The sequence below is a fragment of the Rhea pennata genome, chromosome 13 (genome assembly GCF_028389875.1).
Source record: "Rhea pennata isolate bPtePen1 chromosome 13, bPtePen1.pri, whole genome shotgun sequence".
Taxonomy (NCBI): Eukaryota; Metazoa; Chordata; class Aves; order Rheiformes; family Rheidae; genus Rhea; species Rhea pennata.
Window position 1 is genome coordinate 13389648 of NC_084675.1, and position 21206 is coordinate 13410853.

Consider the following 21206-nt stretch of genomic DNA (forward strand, 5'->3'; position numbering starts at 1 on the left):
CTGCCACGGAAGATAACTTTAAAAAACCCCCAACGCTCTACGAGAGGAGGCTTCTGCCGTCCCCCCCCCCGCGCTGGCGGCCGGCCGCCGCGCTGCCTCCCCCGCGCCCGCGGCCCGGCCGCGGCGGCGGCGCGTTACGTAACCCCGCGCCGGCCGCGCCGCGCTCCGCGGCTAGTAGGCGCTGCAGCCCCGCCAGCGGCCGCCGGCGCCGCGCGGCGCTCCGCGGGCGCGCTGCGCCGCATCGCACAGCCGCAAGCCGCGTGCCCTGCGGCAGCGGCCGCGGAGCCAGCGGCGCCGCATCCCCCCCCCCCCCCCCCCCCGCGGCCAAACTTCTTCCGCGGGGGCCGCGCGGGGGCGGGGGCCGGCCTTGCGCGGGGACCGCACGGGGCTTGCACAAACCCGCCGGCGCCGCAGCCCCCCTCCCCGGCCTGCTTTGGCTGAAAGTTGGGGGGGGGGGGGGGCTTTGCTTTTCTCTCCCTTTTATTTTTTTTCCCTCTGCCCCCCCCCACCCCCGGCACGCGGCGCGCGAGCGGCGGTGCGCGCCCGCGGAGCCGCCCGCGGAGCCCGGCGCCGCGCGCTCCAATTGCGCTGGGGCGCCTGGCCGCGGGCGGGCGCGCTCGGCGGAGCACAATGCGTGTCGATAGACGTCATTTGGTTTTAATGGCCTACAGGAAATTCGGCGTTTACAATGCGAGACATTAGCGGAGGGCGAGGAGGAAGGGGGAGGCCGCGCCGCAGGGCGCTCCCCCCCCCCCCCCGCCGCCCCCCGCGCCCGCCGCCGCGGCCCCGTCTGCGCCCGCCGCCGCGGGGGGTGGCCGCGGCGCGGCGCGGGGGTGGGGGGGGAGCATTGTTATTTATTATTATTTATTTTTAAACTTGATCTAGTTTATCAACAAGTGCAGAGTGGGTGCTACCCTAATTGTAACAGAGGAGTCGAGAGATGTGAGAAACGTGCCCTGTGTTACTTATTTGGGAGCTGAAAATTTATGCCTAGTTGAAAATGCCTGGGGAAATATTACATCAGACCAAATGACAATGATTAAAATCAGCTTTTTTTTTTTCCCTCCCCCCCCCCCTTTTCCTCCTTTCCAGTTAAGCTGTTGAAGGACGTGACAGTGGCCTGATCCTCCCCAATACCGAACCGTTATCCCGGCCGGGCCGGGCCGGGCCGCGCGGCGCTGCGCGGGGCTGCGGCCCCGCCCGCGCCGCGCCACGCGGAGGGGCTCTGCGGGCGGCGGCGCCGGGGGCGCGGGCTGGGGCGCCGGCCGCCTTCCCAGCCTGATTTCATTTTCAAGGGTTGTATTCTATTTTATTTATTATTTTTATTTTCTTTGTGTGTGGGGGGGAATAAATCTGGAAATCTTCACCAAAAGGAGGGAAAAATATCCAATTTTCATCGCAAAATTAGCTCGGGCGAGAGCAAAGGGCTGAGCTAATTGTAGCCTAATCCTCTGCCCTGCAGGCGTTTGCAAAGCCCTGAGCAAGAATTCGCTTTTTTTTCCTCCTCTTCTCCCTTCCCTCTGTTATTTAGAGACGGGATTATTGCCTTTCTTCTCTTAACAGCCTCGGCAGTTTCATTTAAAGGCTTTTTTTTCCCCTCTCTCTCTCACACACACATCCACACACACAAAATAAATAGAAAGAAGCAAGAAAAAAAAAAGGGGGGGAGCGAGAGAGGGGAGAGAGAGCGCGAGAGAAGCTTTAAAAATAATAACAATCACAGCAGGATCTGAAGAGCAAAGATAGTAATAAAAGCTAAAAGCGAGCCCATCACCACACAAACCCCACCGAGCCCAGAGCAAAGGGGGGCTCGCAGCTCTCCCCGGCGCGCAAGGTAAGCCAGCGGCGCGGCGCTGCATCGCCCGGGCGCGCCTTTTCTTTGCCTTTTCCTTTCCTTCCTCTTTTTTTTTTTTTTTTTTTTCCTTTTTTTTTTTTTTTTTTTTTTTGGAAAGTGCCTCTTCTGGAAACTCGCTGGGCTCTCGGCTCCGGAGAGGCAGCAGCGGCAGAGGGGTGGTTTTTTAAAGCTACAGGACCCGTCTGCAGGCGCCGCGCGGGCGCGCGCGTGTGTGCCTGTGTGTGCGCGCGTTTGTGCGCGTGTGCGTGCGCGCGTGTATGTTTTGTTTTGCTCCGCTCCAGCATGGGCAGCGCCGGCGGAGCCCCGCGGCGCGGGGTGCCCGCGCTCCCGCTGCCGCCGCGGCCGCGGCTCTGAGGACGGCGCAGCGCCGGCGCGGCGGAGGCAGCGCGGCTCGCTCCGCGCGCTCGCATGGTAGGCGCGGGGCCGGGCGCGCGGGCGCGCGGGCGGGGTGGCTGCGCGGGCGCGGGGCTGCGCGGCGGCCGGCGCGGCACAAAGGGAAGGCGGGCGACAATGGGGCGAGCGGCGCAGGGCAGCGCGGCGGGCGCGGGTGAAACTCCGGCGCCAGTGAGAGTGCGCGGCGCGGCGCGGCTCGGCTCGGCTCGGCTCGGCTCGGCTCGGCTCGGCTCGGCTCGGGGGACTTGGGAGCGCTCTGGGCTGCAGTTCGCGTTTGGGCTCCTGCATGCGATGTGGCACACTTCTGCAAAATTAATGCGTTAGCCTGGCTGATGCGCACCACCATTGGCTGTGCACAGCATGTCTAGGATCGGAGAGTCGTTTTTTTTTTTTTTTTTTTTTTTGCATTCATCTAAGACATCTCCTTTCTTGTTATGTGAGAATAAGTAAAGGACGCCATGTTGTGCCTTTTTTTTTTTTTTTTTTTTTTGGTTCGAATTTTACCTTTGGGCATACAGTGTATTTCAAAGAAAAAGGTAGAAGTTCAGTGACCGGGGTGCGTTGCTTACTGGTGATTTCCCTGACCATCAGCAAGGAAAGGCGTTTGGGTGACGTGCAACTTGCACTAAATAGACTGGAGACTGCCAAAGACAGGCAGGCTGGGGGGAAAGGAGAAAGCCTTTTTCTTTTTTCTTCCTTTATTTGTATAATTATTTTTTATTTCGGTAACAGCAGCCCCGCAGTAAGCTCCTTCCCCACCCCGTAAAAGTTTTGGGCATGACATACTCTGTCACTCGCCCCGGTATTTTGTGAGCCAGCGTGGAGGTGTGTGTGCAAATGTTTCTGAACTTTGAATTTTGGAGCCATCTGGTCAGAGGTTTCAAATAACCCGATCCCTTCTTTGTCTTTAGGCTGGGTTCACGGCATAAACTATTGTCTGCAAGTGGCTTAGGAGGCAGACTCGCGGTGCGCCCCGCACGGGTGTATGGAGACAAAGGTAATTGCGGAGCCGCGACCCTGCGGCGAGCGGGGTGCAGGCGCTGGGAGCGCAGGCACTGCCGTGGAGCGAGGTGCAGGGTGCAGGCGCTGGGAGCGCAGGCACTGCCGTGGAGCGGGGTGCAGGCGCTGGGAGCGCAGGCACTGCCGTGGAGCGAGGTGCAGGGTGCAGGCGCTGGGAGCGCAGGCACTGCCGTGGAGCGGGGTGCAAGCGCTGGGAGCGCAGGCACTGCCGTGGAGCGGGGTGCGGGGTGCAGGCGCTGGGAGCGCAGGCACTGCCGTGGAGCGGGGTGCAGGCGCTGGGAGCGCAGGCACTGCCGTGGAGCGGGGTGCGGGGTGCAGGCGCTGGGAGCGCAGGCACTGCCGTGGAGCGGGGTGCAGGGTGCAGGCGCTGGGAGCGCAGGCACTGCCGTGGTGCGGGGTGCAGGCGCTGGGAGCGCAGGCACTGCCGTGGAGCGGCGGCAGCGCCCGGCCAAGTCTTCTGCCTGGCCATTCCCCAGCAGCGCTGGCAGTGGGCAGGCCGAGCGGCTGCGGTGGGTGATTCTACTCTTGGTGCTATAATAGAGCTGCTGTTAAAGAAATAAAGGGCTCTGGGGAGAAAAAAAAAAAAAAAAGGGAAAAGCAAAAAGAAAGCTTCAACGAGAATCCAAGAATCCAAGGAAGGATCCAGTCAGGGAACAGATGTTGGGGCTGATCTCACTGCAGGCGAGCCAGTGGTCCTGCCGCAGACCGGACCCAGTGCCTTCGGTAGCTGCCACTAGCTGGCTGCGTGTGGGCCCGGGATGCCCTCTTCCCACATCCTCTGGGGCAGGAGAGCTGTTTCGTGGCAGGTCCTTAAACCTGCAGTTTTCATTTCATGTCTTAAATGTGCATGAAGGAATTAAACTGCACAAGTGAATAGCAGCATTAGTTTCAATTAATTTTTATCCTGGCAACAATAAACTTTAGAAACAGAGCGCTCTTACATCCTTAATTAGTCTTGCCTCCCATCTGTAGTCTTTTAAGTGTCTGTTCCTTGATTTAACTTTGTCCCTCCTTCAGAGCAGCCTCCTTTTTCATTCTGCTCCCTTTTTTCTCCTTACCCTTCCAGGCTGCTGCTTGTTTCTCCCCTGCAACCTTTCACCTCCCATGTCCCTATCTGTCTGCTCTGTGCAGTTTATTTCTACTGTATTTTCCCAACATCAACAGCAGCATTGGTTACCATGGCCCCGAGCTATGTGCAGAGGTGGGAAAGCTTCATCCGCCCAAAAGTTCTTACACTTTTGAAGTCTTTCTTTTAGTAGGATCTGAAATGTATCATCTAGAGTGTGTATTAAATGAACAGTATTCCTGAAGGCTTTAGAGCAAGAAAGGCAACACCCTGGAAAATTCTGCAGTCTTTCAGCATTCTCTGCCCTAGGGTTATAGCCCTGGGCACGGAGCTGAATGGAGCTCTTACAACTGCCTTCTGTTTACCTTTTATGGTTAAAATAACAGCTTAGCAAAGAAGCAACTTCATGGAGAAACGATTCAGTGAAATCATCTCAAGCTGTAGCAGCATAGCTAGTTTAATCACCCCTAGAGAGCTGAACAACTGTGAGCACAATGGGACACAAAATCATTTTGTGTGTAAATGAGCATGGCATTGTGATTATTTCACTTTGCATGGGCAAATAGTTTTTACAAGCAGTACTTAGGCAGTTAGCTTAGAAAGGCAGAAAAAGATAAGCTGGCTCTGGAAGATCTTGGCGTGTAATGTTTGAAAAACTAAATATTCAGATAATTTGGGAATCAGGCTCTATTGATTTTGCCTTTAGCAGGTTCCTGTGTTACTTATTAGAGCAGGGTTATTGCTTGTGCCACTAGTTGGGATGCTACATCCTGTTGTAGGCAACTAAAGAGCCAGTGTTATTTTACGTGGTTTAATAAATGAAGTTTGGTAGTGTTTCTGCAATATTTACCCTTAAGGTTTTAATTTTCACATCAGTATTAGAAAATACGTGCATAAAGACTTTCACTGGATAAATATATTTAGGATTTTGCTTTGTGCATAAAATGAAGACATTACTCAATGTGATGAATTTTATCAGCATTTTGCATTAAGAAGAGGAGAGAGTCGTTAGAAAGAGGGTGAAGGCACCTTAAGAAATTAGGATTGGGAGGGGGGAAGGGGGGAGAAATAGAATTGTTTTCAGTGTCCTGTATGTAACATTTAACTATTATGCCCTTTGATAATTTAGTCATACAAAAATGATTGAATTCCACAACTTTAATAAACATACTGGATTCATTTTTAAATATGAATCCTCTCCAATCAAGGAAAAAGCTTGTGTTTTAATTCCCCTTCCCCTCTCCACCCCCCCCAAAAGCCAGTAATGTCCTCAATAAGTATGAAAAGCCATAAAAGTTAGAGAACTATTTTAGCTTTCCAGTGTTTTTCTGTAATTAAGTGGTTTTTTTCAACACATGCTGTAGCTGAGAGAAGCCAAAAGCAGAGAATTGTTCAAAAGGTCCCTCCAGTGAATAGTATAAATTAAATATCTCGTGTGTGAGTAGGGCCTCACTGAGAATCTCAGACACTTTACAGATCAAGAAATTTACTGGTATACTAACATTAAACAAAATCCTAAGATAGCAGCTGTGTTTAAATATGCACAAATAGATTGAAGATCGCTTGATCTTTAGCTATCTGTGCATATTTTAAAATTGAAGTCTGTATTTCAAGACAAATGGTTAAATGTAGAACTCGTTTACAGAGGGCTGTAAGTCCTTTGATTTCATTTAGGAATGGTAACGAGGGGTGCAGATGAGTCCTAATTAGGCACTTGTTTTGGGGAAACTCCAGGAGATGTATTTCTAAGGCAGCTCTGTACCACACAAGGTCTGTACCTTTATCATTAGTAATAATAGTTAGGGTCTGAACAAAGACAGGGTTGACATTCAGCCCGTGTCTTCTGACCCTTTCATTGAAGTGAAGGAATAGAGAGGGAGCATGAGTTTACACTGCTCTTTGGTAAGATAAAAGAATCTTTGTCTGTGCTGGTAGACAGATGAGGCACCCTCAGCTCAGTAAACACGTTGCTCAGATACTGTAGGTACTTACATGCTAAGTTGTGTCTGAAAGTTGGTTCTTTTATTTATGGCATATGGCATATTTACTAAAGCTTGCCCACAACAGGCTCTTGTGGGAAACAAGAAAGCAGCATCTCAGGCATGAAAGGACTCAGTCACTTTCCTTGAAGGTGGTGCTGTAGCGGAAATGTTAATGCTAGTTGCACAGTGCCTGCCACAGAAGTCCTAGGACAGAGCTGGCATTCGCTTCGTGCTGGGTGCGGGTGCCCGCCGCGCGTTCGAGGAGCGGACGATGTGGATTCATAATGGGGTGATGTATCTCTGCTGGAGAGACAGAAAATTCGCGTGAGCTGAGTTAGATGGAGTACAGTAAAGGAGGATGTTGCCATGACTTACGAAGCTGTCCAGATGTATTAAGATTTTTCAATCCCTTTCTTTATAGTTCAGCTAGATTTTTTTTTCTTTTACAGAGAATGTTGCTAATTGTGTGTTCGTTGAGTGCTGTAGCCAGGAATCTTTTGCAGAATACTTCTTGCTAAAAGAAAGCAGAGACCAGTTTTAGCATTCGAAGAAACATGCTGCAAATAATGTGGGAGAAATGGAAATTCACTTTGTAATATTGTATGAAAAGTGCTTGTCAGATGTAAGGAAGAGTCTAGATGTTTGGTAGCATGCTTGCAAAACAAAATACCAAGAAAATTAGATTATATTCAGAAATGTCTTCAACTATAATGTTTTGCATATGTTACTTTACCCATAAGGGGGAGAAAGGATGGACATTTTCTTCAACTTTATAAAAGATTGAGTATTTTTTCCTTTTGACGTATATGCTATCTATACTGATTTAACTTAAATTAGCTTCACGAGACAGAATACTTAATGCAGAATAAGCTGTGCTGTTCTTACTTGAAGAGGTTTTTTTTTAACTTTAGTAGTCCTTTCTATTTTTTAAATACTTTTTTTTTTTTTTTTTTTTTTTTTGCTTTTTATGTCAGCTGATGAAGATCTTTGGACTCAATTCAATAATTTAACTATTTTTCAAATATTTTTAGTGCAGTAAATATCAAGTGTATTATTAAAAATGTTTATTTGTAATTTCACATGACAGACTGTAGTAGTTTCTAACGCTTCTTGTCATGAAAACGTGGGTCAGTTTACACGTCTTTCCATTTTCACTGCTTGCAGGTATCAGTTGCCTTCAGTTTAAAAGCTTATTTCATTCTTTATTTCTAATATTAAAACTTAACCAGAAATTATCCATTTATTTCACAATTACTAAAAAACATAAAATTGATCTTAGTTTGATGTGAAATTTACTACATGTATAAACTAAATGCCTTAGGTACTGAGAAAGTCACTAATTTAGAGGTGTCTTGTTACTGAGACAAACTTGCAAAAACCCCTGAATCCCAATTCACAAATTGGTTATTCGTTTGTCAGGGGATATTTCACATCTAACACATAAGCCTGCGACCTTTAATTAGAATTTTGCAGTTTGTTTTATGCCCCTTGAGGCTGACACCTTGAAATTTTTTTTTCTTGATTTCTTATTGCTAATAAGCATCTTTCTCTTCCCCTCTGGTACTTTGAAGAAAATGATGCAAATACACTTAATTACAGTGGTGGCAATAATTTGTTAGCTGAATATGTGATCAGGCAGATGCAAAAATGATCTGATTAGATCTGTGATCACACTGCTACATTTAAGAGAAACTGTTCTTTTTTGCCTTCCATTTCCAGGAGGGAAGAAGCATGTCCCGTCTGTCTCTGACACGATCCCCAGTTTCACCTCTGGCTGCTCAAGGAATTCCTCTCCCAGCCCAGCTCACCAAGTCGAATGCCCCTGTGCACATCGATGTAGGAGGGCACATGTACACCAGCAGCCTGGCCACCTTGACAAAGTATCCAGATTCCCGGTAAGAGCTCGGCATTTGCAGGCCTTCTGCCTCTTTCTTTTCACTGCATGGAAAATGTGTATACCTGTGAGGAATATTTCAATGTGAAATACTATTTATTATATATTCACCAGTTACGAATAATTCAGTTTCCGATTTATACGTTAACTTCACTAGGGTTCTATAGAAAAAAGGCCTGTAAAATTTATATATTATTTAGAGAATCTATTCATTTTCTTTCTCAGCGTCTTCTGCACTATATTGTTACGTTTGAAGCACCTGTTGGTGTGTCTGTCCTAGATTATTTACAACTACACCAAGCAATTTCTTTCTTTCAGATACATTTTTTTTCTTTTTCTTTTTCTTTTGAGAAAACGGAACAACGTTGTTACACTGGGACTAGAGGATGCATCTGTTGGCTGGCAGTAATCCTAAAATCAGTCGTAGCTCTATTCTCAGCTGATGTCAGTCTCAGTGATGCTGTAATCATTTACTTTGGGTAAAATGGCCAGCATATTTCACGTTTTTGTTTGCAACTGCATATTAGATTTAATCTTTGCATGATTAAAGGTAGCTGATTTGTGTTAAACATGTTAATGACATGTTTGGCAAGGGTTATTCCATTCTGGCCAGTATTATCGCAAAGGAGACTATAGATATGTCTAATTGTGAATACTTGTGGCATGAAAATACATTTGTATAGGTAACAGAGTCTCTTTATTATCTGCCTGGGTCCCGGATCCATAGGGTGCTGGGCACCTCAGCAACATCAGGCCTCTGATGGGAGGGTGAAAGTTATCGCTGATTTAGGGGTTAAAGCACATTTCATTGGAGTATTCTGTTAGATATATCCCACAGTTTTACATTTACAGTAAAACACTAAAATAATTTGGCTTTTTTGGCATTTAGGCTGTTTATTTGTTAGAACAGTTAAGTGCCTCATATGTAACCAGCAGAAGGTGTGAGATGCGCAGTATCAAAGTGTCTGTCAGACTGGCCGAAGGAGGCACTTTGGGCTCAAAAGCAAACTAGGAGTCAGGCCAGCCGGGTTAGTTATCAGAAGATCTACCTGCCTGGCGAGTATTGCTATAAGGAGATAATTTCTTTTTTTTTTTTTTTTTGTATAGCTGATCTGTGCAAAAAACTGTTTTTATTTGAGGATTTTTCCTTTAAAAGAAGTAGGGATTTTTGCATAGATTTGGCAGTTTCCCAAGCAATAAATGGCATTTATGGAGACACCTTGAAATGCCTCTGATGTCACGAAGCATATGGCTGTGATTTCATGCCAAGGAGAGGTAGCTGTTAACATGGTCTATGGAAAAGAAACAATTATTAAAATACCTAATTTTAAAGTTGGGCCAAAGGAACATGATTTTTCTGGACAGTTCCTATTTAGTGATGTCTGTGTGGTACTTACTTAATCATAGAGAAGAAATCTATTCAGTGGGGAGAGATTTATAACACAGAAAAACAGACGGATGTTTCGTAGTACAAAAAGTACAGAGAAGATGCAGCATTTGTAATGGAGCAGCACATCTGCTTCCACATTTAAAAAAATCACTGCTGACACTGTTTTTAAAATATGCCCCATATCTGAGTTATTTAATAAAAACTTCTGTTACGTAAGCCTTGGGAAAATATACATAAATTCACAGCTTTTATTTAGGAAGAATGGGGTACTAGTTTATCTTCTTTTTTTCTGTTTGCTAAAATAATGGAAATGTATTTCTTCTAGTTTTGTACTTTTATTTAAATTAAAAGTATAAAACTGTGATCGGAGCTCATATACTACATGATGTTTTGGCGTATACTGTCTTACGTTTGTGTTGCTGCATTATCTTGTAAGGCTTGAATGCTTCCTCAGCTGCCCACAACTTCACCCCCCACCAATACCTTAAGTAGGACATATTGCTATATAGGTTATGAAGTTGGATAGACTGTAGAACTTGAATTTAGAGTCAAATCTTCTTTTTTTTTTTTTCGTTTTTTAATTAGGCTTTGCAGAGTGTTGCATAGTGGTCTTAATTGGCACCTACCGTTGAGTCTGGCCCGCACTCTTTCCCAGTTAAGTCAAAAGTTACTCACAGTTGTTTCAGTGGGACAAGTTGAGCTCAGGCTGATGTTCTTTGCTCTGTTGTGCACCTCCCATAAGGACACAGAGTGTCTTCACCACGGTCTGGGAGCAGGAGCAATCCTGGGTCTCTCACTGATGCTGGAGGAGGGGAGGTAGGTTTTCTGAGTGAGACGTCTCATAATAACACCACAGCACAACTAGCTTCTGCTCAGAGATGACACACAGGGGCACGGCCGTAGTCATCCACATAGAGCACTTCTTGGATTATTTGAATAGGGCATTAAACTCTTGGTTTGAGCATGAGCTTAAAAGCTTCAAATCTGAGCAAGTAAACAAATTTGTAGATTCTGTTTCATGAAAACACACAAGCATGTGCTGAAATGCTTTACTAAATCAGAGATCCAGCCACAGAAACTACAGTTTGCACTCACTGAAAATGAAAGCTGTGGGAATAATCTTCCTGTTTATTTGTGTTACAATCTCTATTTCCTTCTGTATGCTCCAGAATCCTAAATATACTTTTACCTCAGAATTTACACTGTACAAGTATATTTAAGGACAGGTACAGATTGTGTGCATGTGTATAAATATAACCAGGGTATGCATGCACACAGACATCACATGCTAACGGGAACTAGAAAAAACATTAAATCATGTTTATCCTTCAGAAGTACTTAAAGGAGGCCCTACTATCCTGTTAGGTCCTGAAAAAACTCTGTTCACGTTGACTTCAATGGGAGGGAAGAGTTCCCAGCGGCTTGCAAGATCAGGCCCAGCAGGAGCAAGTATAGGTATGGCCAGTTCCTGCCTCTACCTGCTTTCCAGTCACCCCTCTGGTATGATATAAATTACACCTGACAGGAGGCAGCGTGATACATTTCTTATTGTAATTTGTTAGGATCGACTGTGCTCAGCCCACTCAGCTTGCTGTGCTTGACTGTTTGCAAGTTATGTGGTTGCCTCTGATTCATGCAAACGCAGGGCCTGATTCTGTACGTCTTACTCCCGTGAGTGAGCAGGAGAGATGTGAAGTCAGAGGGCAAATTTGGCATTTCAGTGTTCCTGGAGTTGTTTCAGAGCAACTTTGAGTACGTCTTTGATGTTGTTTATATTAGTGCAACTGCTGTGAGAAGAGAATTTGTCCATTGATTGAATTTGCATAAGTAAAGGGTGCCAGATTAGGCATTAAACATGGTAGACGCCCTCTTTCCAGTAAATTTTTATGGGCTACATCAGGTCTGTCATCTAAAGAAGAGAAAACTCAAACAGCACACAACTGCTGCAACGAAGGCAAAGAGAGTTAAACAGCCACTGTAAGATACACTTTCTAAACCAGTCATGTTCACCTTACTCATTACTCTTACGCGCCTTCCAGATTGGCTCTTTGAATGACACATTGTATAAACAAGTAAGCTGGCCTTTCAGAGCGTGAAAAGCAGCGAAAATGAGAAACACATAAAACACTGTGATTGACAACAGTAGTCATGCAAATGGTCTCAGAAGTGAGATTATTAATCCTTCTTGCTACAGCTACTTGAGCTTGTACCCCCTAGATTGCCATTTGAGTTAACAAGCTTTGGAGGTACAGAGGAGGATGACACTGCCTTATCTGGATTTGAGGCTCAGTTCAACAGTTTATTTCAAGTAAATTCTCCCCCTAAAACTACCAAATCTGGTAGTTACGAATTACAGGTGTACAAAAGAAAAATTGTTGATTTCAGGCTTACGCGCTCTTACCATCGACATTTTTTTTTCTAAAATAGCTAAACAGAGAAATTATTCATCTCAGAGCAGCTCCTGTAGAAATTTCATTCAGTTTTCACCCACGCTACCTCTAAAGCAGCCCTCTCACACGTTGACACTTGAATATGGATTCACATGACAAACTGTAAAGGCTGCAGAGGCTCTCGCACATCTATGAAGTGAGCTGCAAATTGCATTTCTCCTATGGCATGAGACAGTTCTTTTTAAAAAAATACTAGAAGTCCAAGCTCTTGATGTGCAGTCAGGAATGTCCAAAGATATTGCCAGATTATCCAGTCTTGAGTATTAAACCTTATTGACTTTAGGTGGAAAAGAATTAAAAGTTTCCAATCCCTATTTACCACAGCAAATCTAATCTTCAAAATTTTACTGCAAGTTTTGATACAATTTTGAATTTCAGTTTGAAAGCTGAAAAAAAAAGTCTCATCCAAATTCAGTCCTTTTTACAGCCCTATATATTTATAGTGTTTATCTCAGAGAACAGCTGTGAGCACTTTAAGAGTTGCTCTGCTATGAAAGGTAAATACTTTTACCTTACATTCCTGGCTAATTAGTGTTTGTTGTATAACCCTCTATTAAAGATAAGTATGTTCTTTTGTTTGAAATATATTCTAAAATGTCATGCTTTCAGTAGCATTAATACTGTAACAAAACAAAGGGGAATATTTTTAGTTAAAGTGGACATTTCTAAGTGGGACTGGTGTGGTCACACAGCCCATGTGGAGCTTTGCCAGTACCAGTTGGTAGCACATGGTGTTGGGGACCTATCAGACTGGACCTGGCTGTCTCAGCCTTTCTTCTACCTCAGTAATGTCCAGCACCCACCTTTCCCTAGTATTTCTGGCAGTTTTGTTACCTCTTTATGAAAATGAAACTTTTTAGCCCTGCTGCCTGCGACATCCAGGGCCTATGAACCCATGAACATTTTTTGCATTCATGAAGCAGTCTCCTAAAGCTTGTGTCTTCTCCCCTGAATCTATACCTCATATGCAAACTGTCTTTCATGTATAAACTCACATCTAACTAGCTCTTCTACCAATCCTTCTGATTATAGCTGCTCTGTAAATATCCTCATTTTTTAATTCCCCTATATTTTTCCCCAGCACCTTGACTTCTCTGGTTGTCAGCACAGAGCATTAACTCTTCTGATTCTCTGCTAATCCGCTTTTCTGCAGATAGGCCAGGCCAGGCTGGACTGACCTGCAGCAGAGTGCTCTTCTCCACATTTTAGGACCCTCTGTTATCATTGAGATACACGGAGCCCTGACAGCACATGCATGCTGACACTGTAGAGCCTGATTTTCTAAGTCATCCTTTGTACTAAGGATGTGCTGGATTCCTCTCTGTATTTTTTGATTGGGAGCAGGGAAATTCTTAATTCAGATGTGTTTAAGGTATATAATTTTACGGACTTCTCACCTTTGAGAACATCTCACATCTCCTGCTCATGTAGCCAGTGATACTGGCTTTCCCATCAAACCTGTGCATTTGTGATGTTACTAGGAGATGTGAGATGTTCCCATCTGCCTCCTTGAAGCCCTTCACCACAGCAGCCCTGAGCCACTGCAACATCATTACTGCAGACACTAATGTACGTATTTCCCAGCTCCTTCAATCCGCCTCTGCTCTGCTTTGCTTGATGCATAGCTCACCCACCTGGCATGTGCACGGTATCTTGTCCCTCTTCATAACTCCCTGTCCTGTGCAGACCCGCTAAACGACACTGTTTTAAACATAATAAAAGACTTGGGCAAGCCTGCCTGTCATTGCACGTTTCACTTTCCATAAGCTATCATTCTTCGCACTAGTGCCAGTTGCTTAATGCTCTGTTGCGGCGCGGGGAACGAGGCTCAGGCTCTGCAGGGCTACTAACGGTTGTGTATTATCCAAAAGGCAGTTTCTGAGTCTGAGCCAGCAGCCCACATTCAGGCAAAGCTCTCCAAAACGTGCCTGCATGTGAGCTGCAGCACAAAGCTCATTAATTTTAATAGATACTGTAAACTTAAAATGTACAGACTTTAAAGCAAAACACCTGAAGAGGTAGGAGCGAGTGCTTTTCCTGTGCTAAGAGATGTAGACTGTGAGCACTGCATCAGCGCTGCATACACATAACTTCCATCACGTAGCGGGAGGGCAATTCAGCAGAGATAGGTGAGCTTGCCGTGGCATCACCTTGGCTCTGCTGCTCTGGAAGGCCATCAAGTGTGTGCTACAGATGAGAACAAGTAAAGAGGCAGAAAAGCAGAGGTTTTGGTCACACGCAAAGTCTTTTCTGAATTAACATATGGATTTTCATGGATATGAAAATCATTTTCTTTTTAATTTCATTCACATGCAATTTAGAGACAAATCTTGTGAGTTTTTCTTACTTGGTTGTTGACTGGGTATATCTCTCTTTGATTTCCAAGGGAAATCTAACCATCAGAAAACTTAAAGAAAAGAAGCCTAAAAAGGGCCTTTTCCCATCCCATCCTCCCCTTTCCCTGGGGTGCATATGAGCCTGTGAATGTTACATGAGAGAGAGCTGGAACAAGCAAAAGGACTCTCATTCCCAAGCTGCTGGATCAAATAATTGAAAAGAAACCATTCTTTGCCCATTTGTAAAATGAAGTATTTCTGTTTTACAAGTGTGCTGCATGGCCATGTTCACACAAGTCCATGCAGTGCTTAGACGGGCTCCCAGAAAGGCGCAAAGTGTTGGCTGCTATGGGTAAATCTGCATTGCTGCTAGGACTCATGCAGCACAGCTCCCCGGCAGCACGCGCAGCGGTGTGGTGGGTGGATGGGAGTAACCGTTATCCCTTGTGGTCAGACTTACCGGAGATGCTATGGCCCAAGGACCTCCACCAGTCTGAGCACTGGGAGTGCCACAGCATGACCTATCGCAAGTGATGGGCATACAGTTTGGTCTCTCTGAAAAAAAACAAGGATGTGAAAAGGATGTAATTAGAGCTGGACATAATAACTTAAAGATACCCTACCACTACCTTTCACTAAAGGGAGAAATTCGTGGATTCAGGGTCTGTCTTGAGGAAACTAGGGTGAGCCCGTGGAAGCACACTGATGAGGAACATTCCTGCATCTCGCAAAGATGTAGCTGTGGTGCTAAAGGCAGATAGGCCCCATAACCCTAACTGTTCACTCCAGTGGCTGTAGGAGATGGGAGGAACAGAATTTATATGGAAACAGGTTCCTCAGACCTGTCTATGGCCATCTCTCCAGGAGCTCGTACTACAGGCAGGTAGGGAGCCACAACAGAGCTGAGCTGTCTGCTCTGATAAAGGTGTTTACTCCTTCCTGGACTTCACCCACGTTGCCTTGCCCAGCACAGCTGCTGCGTGGGGACTGCCCACAGGCTCTTGAGAGGAAAGCCGAGTTTACCCTTTGGGAGCACACGTCTTGTTTTAATTGGGTGCTACAATTGGGGCCTGTCAATGAATGAATTATTTGTATGTTTACTTGGAATATTTGAGGAAATGTACATGAAAATGTTGCATAGCTAGTCTCTGATGAACATTTTTTTCTGAAATTATTATTTCTCTGTATATATTTAGAGCCTGGGTTGTGTGATGTTCTAGACATAAATGTGTATTACAGCATTTAGGGAGGAACAGACAAAGCTAATAACAGAGAGGAATAGATAGCAGATCAGAGTCATCTGACTTACAGAAATAAAATTATGGCTCTATTGCTAAGTGTGGCACAGACTGCTCAAAAAACTGAATTTGAGAAATTTGCACATTGCTGTCTAGATACTAGCTTATTCAGCTTGGCTAGTCAAAAGGGAAGAACAGCCAGGAGACTCTCTCCCTCTGAAACCTCGTGTAGTTCATACAGCCTAGTTCTGGTGAGTAGAGATGTTACTTACCGTCCCTGAGAGAAGTTGTGAAGATAAAGGTTCAGCAGTGTCTCCAGTAATTCTGGTGCAAAACTCACCTGACTGTTTCTCGTTTTGTGCTCTTATTTTTGTTATTCTGAGATGATAACCTGACTGAACATCTAGCACGTCAGTAATTCCTACCCTTCCTGTTTACAGTGGGCTGAAAACTAGTCTGTTTTGGTAGAGATCATAAAGAGAACCCAGCAGACAAGGAGGCCAAAATTCAACTTCTTTTGTTATTGTTGTTTAAGGCACTACACTTAGTAAGCATTTTTTCAGGTTAAATTCCTGTTAGTTGGTCAAGTCCTTTGTCATCTTCCTCGTTGCTTCTTTAGCTTACCACTTACTTGCTTCTCACCTGACACAACACTTTGGTGCCAGCAGCACAGTTTAAGTATTTTTCAGCAGTCATTTCCAGGGTGTTAAGATGAAAAATGAAAAATATCAGCATTAGCAGAATATTTTGAGAAACCTCTCCCATGGGATGCTATGGAAGCAAGCTGTCTCCTCCTTTTAGGTGCTGCTAGCAGAGGCATGTTGATCATGCTCTTCCTGTTGATGAACGTGGTGTAAAAAGTATCATGTCTGTGCTCACTTTCACAGTCATAGCAGCTTTACACTTAAAGGGGAATCTCCTGTATTGATTTCATCTTTGAATACTGTGCATCTGGCGTATCTCATGGAGAGAAGATATGTAGAGAGAGGTAGTGTTGCACTGGAAATCATGTCCTGAGGTCACAGATAACCACTGCACCTATGAAGCAGAAGTGTTACCTCTTGATATTTGATCTTTGAATATACATCACTGCTGTTTGTCTGTGTAAGTCAAGTTTTGATTTATAAAGACCCTGAGTGGCCAGTAGGCATGGTCTGTTTAGGGGGCTATTTCAAGAACTACTTAGGAAATTTATAAGACTCCCTACATTATGAAGCAAGGGGGTATCTGTTTTGTAAGGAATGTGTTATGAAATGAATTTGTCTCTAGGCCTACCTTAATTATTTTAATGATCCCACTGGTGGCTGTAGTAGGTGCTGTTCTGTGTATATATTGTGACCTACATGCTTGTGATCATTTATGAAATTTAAGATTTAAACATATATTGGACCATATTAATTCTTTGCCTACGTTCACTGAAATAAATGGAGGTGATTTTGATGATACTGATGTTTTGGGCCAAATCTCTCTTCTAGATGAAGTCAATGAAAGTTTTACCATAGTCTTAATTGGAAACAAAATAGTCTTTTAGAAAACTGTCCTAATAGATCTGGCCAAAATAATTCCTAGCGTAACCCTTCAACCTCTGTGGAGTAATATCAAAGATGTGTATTGATACCACAGGTGGAAAGCAATTACCAGAACTTGAACATTATAGTAAGAAGCCTTTGTTGATTATCCATGGTACTTATTCCCAAAATATTTGAAGGTATATGATCAAAAGGCATTTGAAGACAAAGAACCCTGCCTTATGGCTAGGTATATGTATGTCTCCTGGTCAAGTGGACTTTCCACATAGATGATTCTACTAGTTTTGAAGGAATTACTCCAAATTTGTACCTGTATAACTGAAATCAGAATTAATCCAGGCAAAAGTTAAAATCTTCAAGAACAAAGTGGCTATTTAAACAGAAGAGATATGTAGGCATTCAAAACACAGGATTCATATGTGAAAGCCTAAGAGGGGATAGATCTCATGCACAGGCTAACAACATGCTGTAGAGCATACTAGGCCGTAGCTAATACAGGTTATGCCACATGCTGCTATTAGCCACTCTGATTTTGCTACATTTCCCTGTTGCATTTATATGATAAATTGTTGACTATACCTAGTCCTTGCAGCACATCAGCTTGTTCCATTGTGTTACACTGACATTAAATACAGAAGTGACCAAAGAGGTAAGTATCATCAGGTCACTCTCATCCCTGGTATAACCCCATAGATACAAATGGAGTTACACCAGGAAGTTTGCTCTTCTAACTCAATTTTATAGATGGGAGAAGCTGCAGAAATTTAATTAAATGCCATAGTTATGAACTCATTTCTCCATGCTCTTTCAAACAGATAGCCCACTCCTTCACTTCATCTACTGGGATTAATATGTATTTTAATCTGTCGATGCTTAAAAAAAGTAAACTTTTTTTTTTTAACTCAATTCATTCTCATTTGAAACTCTCTTATGCAGGATGATTATTAGCTTACCATGCACGCACTATTGCATTCCTTATTGGTGCAGTCACTGTGATGCCTGCCTGCTGGAGAGGGCACCAGGACAAACAGGCTGGCTAGGGTATTCCTGTGTTCATGTGTACTGTGTTGATTTCACTCTACTGTAGTATGGTATGCTTTCAAAGGCTAGAATTGCTGCTTTTCTATCTGCTGAGGACCACATAAAGCAATCCCTGAAAGGAATCCTGCACGCAACTGCTGGGAAGCTCTTATGCAGCATTTGCGACGTTACTCTTGGTCAGACTTAGAAGGGATCAGTTGACAAGCACTGGAAACTGAAATTTGCACCGTAAAGCTGAAACGATGAAGGAATCCCAGTCCAAAGGGCAGGCTCCCGTTACGTCTGTGTCTAATGGAGTGCAGATGCTGCCCAGTGCTGCAGGTAATCCATTTAGATGTGGTAGAAGCGTTTGCAGCAGCAAATCCCTCTCTTGAGAAAGCCAACAATGAAAACCAGGGACTCTATTAACATCTTTGCTGTCACACTGCTCTGTAGGTGTTACACCAACAAGATGTGAGTACGATTTACACAAAGGCTGCAGCGTTGGCTGATGGGAAACTTGCTATATCTTGTGGGAAGCAGTCACCTAAATTTTGCAGTTGCAAAACTTCCATGTAATGTCACAGGCTGATTTGGGAAGTGGTTCTCCATGGGCATCAGCAGATTGCAATAGAGAGAAACAGGCGTTCTGCTTGTGCTGGGGTTGTCTGGTAGTAGATGAGGGCTCTCTTTGGGCCAGTAGCACTCATCTGCTGTTGAATGAAGAAAAAAATCAACGATGGCTTTCTAATCTTGCAGGAAAAAAAAAGAAGAAAAAAAAGCATTGATTTGTAACCAGCTCCTGATATATTTCCTCTTCTGTTCACATCCTGTTATATTTTGTTTGCAGACTGGAGGGTTAAAGCTGGAGCCTGCTTCTGCTTTCACTTAAGTCAAAGGATGTTTTGGCCTTGACTTCACTGCGACCAGAATCAAAGCCATGCCCATAGTATCATATTTAAGAATGAATTTCTCGCAGTCATAAAAAAGCCAGGTTCAACTTTTACTAGTACCTCATAAGAATCCAGCATTTTATGGTTTTCTTATTATTTTAACATTTTGTCTAGCTTAAGTACCTAGTCCGAGTCTCCTGTGTGCTGCAGGTGTATGGTTACCTCCTTCCTTGGTGAGAGGTCCAGGGCTGCCCCACGTTTCCTGGGATGTGGCCATGGAATCTGGCTGCTCCTCGTGACCTGTTGTCATGTCGCTTCCCCCTGTTCCTGTATGGAGTTTCCTCAGTTGCATCCTGCTGTGGTAGCGAAAGATTTCCAGGAAATACCATCCACGTTTTGTCTTCCATGTGGTGATTGCTCAGGGTCCCCAGAAGAATTATTACCCAAGTACTCCTACTTGATGCAGAAAATAAGGATGTTATTAGTTGTTCTCCCTTTAATATTTTTAACAAAACATTTTTGACATACTCAGTTACTTTAAGGGAATAGCTAGGAAAAATATGTTCAGTATAGCTTAATGAAATGTAAAAATAAATAGGAGCAGCACTGATTTGTCATTTTAACTGTGATAACAAAAATATGGCTGGAGAGAACTAGGTGCAACTTCCAGATCACTTGTCTGTAGAGAATTATAACAGTTACAGCCAGCTGCAGCCTTTGGTCTGCCTGCAGCTCAGAGACATCTTCATGGCAAGGCGAGCGGTGCTGTGAGTGACACCTGAGGTGTACAGCAGCAATGGCACATTCTGGGGCTGTGCAAAATCGGTATAGCTTCTTCACCAGAGGATAAAGGATGGGCTGCAGGAAAAACAAATACAGGAAGAGTGTAAGATAAGCCCCCCTCCCCTTTCTTTTTTCCATATTGTCATTCCCAGCAACATTAAGAGCTTTACCTCTTTAGTAAATCCAGCATACCAACCAACTGCCCAAGCAGAGTGAATAGTTTCTTTTAGCAGAAAGCCAATTTATCCTTACCCAGAGAGGCAGGTATCATCCCTGATTACATCAGTGGCGATTGCCCCACGTGATGGAGGCAGAGCTGGGTGCTGTGGGTAGGCTTATGTTTATGCATAATACAGATCCAGTCTGATGCTGTAAAGAGTCCCTGTCAGCCTGGGCTTGACAACTTTTTTCTGTTGACCAGGAAATAAGTAAATAACTTAGGAAAAAAAAGTTCAGCTTGAGCAAGGTGAAGTATTCTAGCTGCTTGCATGAGCTGTAGTAGGTACTGAAGTTAATGTGTGAACTCTGCATCAGTGACATTTTGCAAAAGGAGTGGCAGGCCTTAAGTATCTGGCTTGCTTTCTCCAGCCGTGCAGTGAAACATGCTGGTTTCACAGCACCCACACATGCAAAGGATGTGGAGGGCCAACTTGCACCCAGAAAGGTAAATGAGGGACAATCGAGATTTTTCCTGGTTTCGCTGAGTCTTAGTGAGAGTTTCACCGTTGACTTCAATGAGCAAGAATTTAGTCTATTTATATTAAAATAAAACTAGTATCTACATGTTTTCCAGCCTCCCAGAAGCCCAATTGTACAAGGTTGATGTTAATGGAACTAATGTCCAAACTTAGTCAGATTTGAAAATCTTAGTTAAAATATTTAGTTAGCTCCTACTTAAAGTTACAGCAAGTAAGCAAGAAGATAAAGGACGAATATTTGCTGCAAATCTTTTCTCATCAGGGCCCTCAGAGTACTGTGATTTAGGGGGAAGAGAGGTTTAAAGGAATAGCAAGAAAAGGCTTGCATAGGCAGGAATGTTTTATTTGAATTGTTCATCTTCTCATAAATTAACAACATAATTCTGTTGACTGCCCGCAACTCCCACAGAATTTGAACTGAAATGCAGTTCTTGCAGGATGGGGACCTTTGGGTAAATAGGGAACATTACAATGCTAGTTTGGGAATTTCTTTTAATCAGAGAATTTTTATTCCCATGCTGATTTTCATAGGCAAAATTTAGTGTAAATTCTCTATTGACAAAACATAAAAGGCCAAGAACTCTCACAGGCTCAAATCAGAGCAGCAGCAACAAGGAGATAATGAAAATACGATACATTCAACAGTATATATTTGTATC

At 44.3% G+C, this 21206-nt stretch overlaps 1 protein-coding gene across 5 annotated transcripts in view; it reads left to right on the forward strand.

Moving 5' to 3' along the window:
• Positions 1-1320: 1320 nt before the first annotated feature.
• KCTD15 (potassium channel tetramerization domain containing 15) overlaps positions 1321-21206 on the forward strand; it is a 44858-nt gene continuing 24972 nt past the window's right edge. For 3 of the 5 annotated variants that reach the window (XM_062586180.1, XM_062586182.1, XM_062586183.1), the window contains exons 1-3: positions 2035-2266; positions 3160-3245; positions 8036-8211. In XM_062586180.1, coding sequence (XP_062442164.1) covers positions 3234-3245; positions 8036-8211 — 188 coding nt within the window. In that variant the 5' untranslated portion in view covers positions 2035-2266; positions 3160-3233. Of the gene's footprint in view, positions 1835-2034; positions 2267-3159; positions 3246-8035; positions 8212-21206 lie in introns of those variants that run through there. The other 2 variants (XM_062586185.1, XM_062586184.1) reach the window with 2 other exon arrangements.